Source organism: Priapulus caudatus, unplaced genomic scaffold, assembly GCF_000485595.1.
Source record: "Priapulus caudatus unplaced genomic scaffold, Priapulus_caudatus-5.0.1 Scaffold652, whole genome shotgun sequence".
Lineage (NCBI taxonomy): Eukaryota > Metazoa > Priapulida > Priapulimorpha > Priapulimorphida > Priapulidae > Priapulus > Priapulus caudatus.
Genome location: NW_014577713.1, coordinates 113391 through 118360, shown reverse-complemented (window position 1 = coordinate 118360; position 4970 = coordinate 113391). Strand labels below are relative to the sequence as shown.

The 4970-nt window shown below is 41.8% G+C and overlaps 1 protein-coding gene and 1 long non-coding RNA gene across 2 annotated transcripts in view; both read right to left on the bottom strand.

Annotated features, from left to right (window-relative positions):
• Positions 1-1107, bottom strand: part of LOC106812461 (2-oxoglutarate dehydrogenase, mitochondrial-like) — a 5152-nt gene extending 4045 nt beyond the window's left edge. The window contains exon 1 of the mRNA XM_014816346.1: positions 990-1107. Within this exon, the coding sequence (XP_014671832.1) occupies positions 990-1107 (118 nt within the window). The remainder of the gene's footprint in view (positions 1-989) is intronic.
• A 682-nt stretch (positions 1108-1789) lies between these two features.
• LOC106812471 lies at positions 1790-3204 on the bottom strand. Its single transcript, XR_001394335.1, has 3 exons — positions 3154-3204; positions 2268-2592; positions 1790-2013 (listed from the first exon to the last, which is right to left on the bottom strand). It is a non-coding gene; the product is annotated as an uncharacterized LOC106812471 (long non-coding RNA).
• Positions 3205-4970: the final 1766 nt, after the last annotated feature.

Below are 4970 nucleotides of genomic sequence, written 5' to 3'. Positions count from 1 at the left end.
ATATAGATATAGATATAGATATAGCTGTAGGTATAAATATAGATATAGATATAGATATAGATATATGTATAAATATACATGTAGATATAGATGACATATACATGATCACCCATTGTATTTTTTCAACTGAACTTAATGCTCACATTGACTGGACATGCTAAGACATAAACTTACAAACGATATCTTCCGATTAGCATGTTACTGTGAGGAGGACGCGTAGCAGAATCACTGCCAGTGCGAAATAACAGCATCTGATAGCAAACACATGCACTTGCCAAATTTTACCATCTTAAGTGCTAGAGGAAGTGCCTTTTCAAAATGCGCATTAGTGAATCCTAGTGGATCAAGCAATGCTAGGTGATGGCCTCGCACCTATTGCAACAAAACAACCAACTAACTAGCAAAAAAAATGGGGAAAAAAACTCAAAGTCAAGATCAAAATAAACCTCAAACTTGAGCGAATGCAAGATGGCTTGATGCTCTATGTATGCAAAACACAAACCTTCTTCAAAGCGAAGGACTTCATAGGTAGCACAAGCTCAATGATAGCATGCCATGGCCAAGCAGGGGTACCATGGTATAATCCGTTAAATGGACCCCACTTGTCGTTTTCATTCTGGTTCGAATTTCATGCACATGTAAGCAGCACACAAGCTTGCACATTCACTGGAAGCACGCAAGGTGCAGCAGCAGCCTTACTATGTGCACTGTACAGCTCATGCATGCACTACATACTCAGCCTATACATTGTGCAGCTCATGCCGACATGTTCAACGACAATCAGGGACGGTAGGTAGCTAGCTAGCAATGGGGGAGGGAGAGGGGCAAAAGGTCAGCTGACACCCTAGAAAAATGTAGACACTGTTACATGAACAGTGGTGGATTGCCCTCAGTCACCTGCCCAGAACACAATCCACATGTGACTTTGCCCCCCCCCCCTCCTCCTAGGTCCAAGGTAAAATGGGCTAGCTACGACCCTTACAACGTACCATGTTTCCACTGCCTCTGCACCAACTTTGTGAAGGGCGTGTCCAGACGCAAGTTACCTATGTCGGATGTTATTCCTAGCGGGTCTATTTTACAAACGCGATGTCCGTTATGCTGCATCGCAGCATGAGCAAAACGAAGATCACCGGGATGAGTTCAAAAAGACGCGAACAATGATTTTAGCACACACGAAAAACACGCACACGTACACACACACGCATTGCCACCAACTTTGCTTGCAATCGTTGCTCATGTGCATACGAGGCCTGTCATCAAAAACATCATTTAAACAGTTATGACATCATACTTGTAAAATGTCATAAATTTTAAAACGACTTGCTGTACAAAAATTATGACATTTGACGCCATAACTATTAACGATGCTTCTGACATCATGCCCCTGACCGAAAATGCCAAACATTGCGCTGCTTATGAGGGTGAATTAAGCCTGCACTGTCGTGATACGATCTCAAGCGCATTATAGCATATGCGCTGTCGGGGAAACACTCGTGCCTGCACCCTACTGCTCAACAGATTAATCGATCGAGTTATGACCAAATGTCCATCACAGGTGCATATATGTGTAGGTTAGTCAGAAATGCATGAAACAAGGCCGATGCTATTAACTCATGAATAAGATTAGCTAACTACGATCACAACTGTATCTTTGTGATCGCTGATTTAATGTGCATACTACATCACAGTGGGCCTGTTCACCACACTGTTCACTTGTTAGAAATGAAACTACGAGTTAGCAGTGATTAGCTGCGATCACTATTACGACCGGTCAATGTCTGCGATGTATCGGAGCTGTATAAGATCACATGCACCCTGTACCTGATATGCTCGTATTATAGCTTGCACGGCCAGATGCTCATCTATCGTGCGCGTCTCGTTTGCAGCAACCGATGATGCTGCCACCTGTTGTGGGGGGTTTTCAGGGTCAAATGCGTGCAATGGTGTTCCTATTTGTGCAGGCTCTCCAACCTTCGGCTCAACTTGTTGGTGGAAAAACACATTCCACGACTTGAAACAATAAAAAGCTATATATATATATATATATATATATATATAATCTATAGATCTGGATAAACCAGACATATGATTGAATAACACGTGAATTGAATAATATCATCTTCACTCCCTTTCTCTGGAACAATGGGCTATATGGGTATAGCTCTATATAGCCTTTGGCTGCATTCCCGGGTCTATATTGGTAGAGCTATATTTCTCTATAAATTTACAAAGATACAATATGTACGTACGAATGCAGTACGTACCTCATGAACAGATGCAGGGTTTGTCAGCCACTGCTCATACATCTGTTCCACGTAAGTAGATGATGTGCCATTGATGTGCGATCGCACATCAGTAGACGCGGCAACCTGCTTTATCTGCCATCTGTTCGTCACCCCAGCACTGAGCCTTGATGGTCGGAGAAGGCAAGCACCAACTAAGGTTGTGTTGTTATGGAGAAATGTCAGGAGACGCAGCATTTTGTGTTATGTTATATCATGTGCTGCCAAGAAGAATGAAGTAGACAACTCTGTTGTAGCCGGGCTAGGTCATGCAGTCACTCAGTGGGTGCATGTAGTCTGGTGAAACCTGTCAGTGTAAACAAATCAAATCAATGGCAATGCTTTGATCACAGATTTCTGAAAATATACCTGGACCGACATTTGAGGGCAAAGCTCTAATTTACGCTGAGAGGGTCTATGTCCCCCGGGGTACTGCCGGAACGTACCCTGGGTACGGTCCGGTATACCGGAACGTACGCTGGTACTATCTAATACTAATAGTAATAGTAATAGGCCGGGCCGTACCTCGCCTACTCCACACAATGTTATAACTCCGCTTTGCTAATCTGAGGGTGCGGGTTGGTTCAAGGATAGAGAACATGGGTCCCAATAAAATCAATCATCCAATGTAATTTGTTTTAATAACTTTTATTGGGACCCATGTTCTCTATCCTTGGGCCTGCGGGTTTATTACTGCCATACTGGGGTCTGCGTCGGCTCGGACTAGTCTATTCCCTTCCTATAATAATTTATTATTATACAAAGGTGCCAAACAGATTGAGGAAAGAAGGCATACGACCTTATACTTATAGTTATGATATAACATTTGAAATCCTATAATAATCATGTTTGTGCAAGCTCTGTTTACCTCTGTTTTAGAGATTTTGATTTGTAAAATTACGTAGGAGCGACAGTCCTGCCATCTCTCGGCTAAATAAAGCGTGATTTAAAGCGCGCTCAATAACAGTTACTGTCGTATTTAGCAAATCGATAGTAATTTTCACATTTTTGTTTTGATTTATAGAACGCATATACAGAGCGGCAGTTGTGATATGAAGAATATCTCTCTCCGGATCGTTAACTGGTCGTAGCAAATCTTGTTGTAGCAGGGATAGAGACGTACCACGGTACCAGAGTTAACGCAGTCAAGCATCTGCCAAATAAAACCAGAGTTTTGATAAAATTATGCTGAGCAAACAGTCCTCACAGTAACTTGACAGTAAAAATCGATCTCGATGCCTTTCTTCAGTAATCACATATTATGCGCGCTAGCACACTTACCAATAATAAAATAAAATTTAGCCAATAAGTGGTGATATGAATGCTTCACAATGTGTCTATCTGTATATCAAACAAAGTACGACAAATAAATACACGTCGCAATAGCATGACACGAGTAATGCAAAGTTTCTCTTTACTATTTCTAAGATTAGGGAATATTTCGACTAAATCTAGAATATCTGATCATCACATATCGATTCTACTTCTACTTGTAGATTGTAGTTTTTGTTCGTGTAATACTGGGTATAACGTCTAGCGATTTTCATAGTCGTCGCTATTAAGTTAATTAAATCGTGCAAACATTTTTCAAGGCCCGTATTATAACTACAGAAATCGAAGGTTAACTTCACAACAGTGTTAGACGCATTGCCATAATCACGAATATATATTTACGCTCAAATTCATGACTGGACGATGCTGCCCTCGTGGCAGAAGCCGGTATTACAAGTGGAATACTTCCCACCAAAAAGACAGGAGCGAACCATTGACCGGCGTATTGTTTACTTTACATTACTGTTTTCGTTACCGCGGCCACGTACAATCGCCCCGAAAGATTCCCTATAAGACCATTTTAGATTTACGTCTAGATCGTAATTTTATATAATAAGTGTAAACGGAAACAATACATGATATAAACAGCCTTTATCAAATGATTGAAAATAATTTTATTTCAATAATATTTTTAATCTAGGGTATATACCAGTCGTTTTACGGGGTTATAACGCGCTTATGAATTAGATCGGGTCGCGATCTCAATATTTTACTTGGGCGTCACTGCCCTGCCTTTCACATGACCCTGTAATAATGTATAGAGTTTGGGGTGCGCGCAGCTTGGCACGTTATCGCTCAAAGGCAAAGCTATTCAGTCGATCCTATGCTCTATGTTAGATCCTATGTTATATGAGCTATAGCTTGAGTGCGAGCGTGATTGTTTCGCGCTCTCTCTCTGCCTCTGTGTGATGGTGTATTACTTTATGCCCTCGCGTCCTTCCCCTTGCCTCCCCTGTCCCTCGCTCAGCCTCCTTCTTTTTCTACCGCCCCAGCTATTTTCCCTGTCGCCTTATCTCAGTCTCCCATCCCCTCTCACCCTTAGCAAGCCTATTATGAAGTTTGACTCAGACAGCACTGCACGCCTAACACGGTGCGCGCGCATGCGCAATATCTCCCAAGAGAAATCGTAGTTTGCAAGGATTGTGCATTTAACATGAAGAGGAGTTATCCTAGCATAGATTTATATGATAACATTCCATCAGTAGACATCATTTAAGAAATAGGAGGAAGACCTTGCATGTAAGGTCACCGCTGCGTATACTAGCCAGTACACAATCTGGCTACGTTAGTGTGTTAGCGCATGCGTAATATCCTACCAGAGGAATTATATTTTGTGATGAATATGCATTTAAA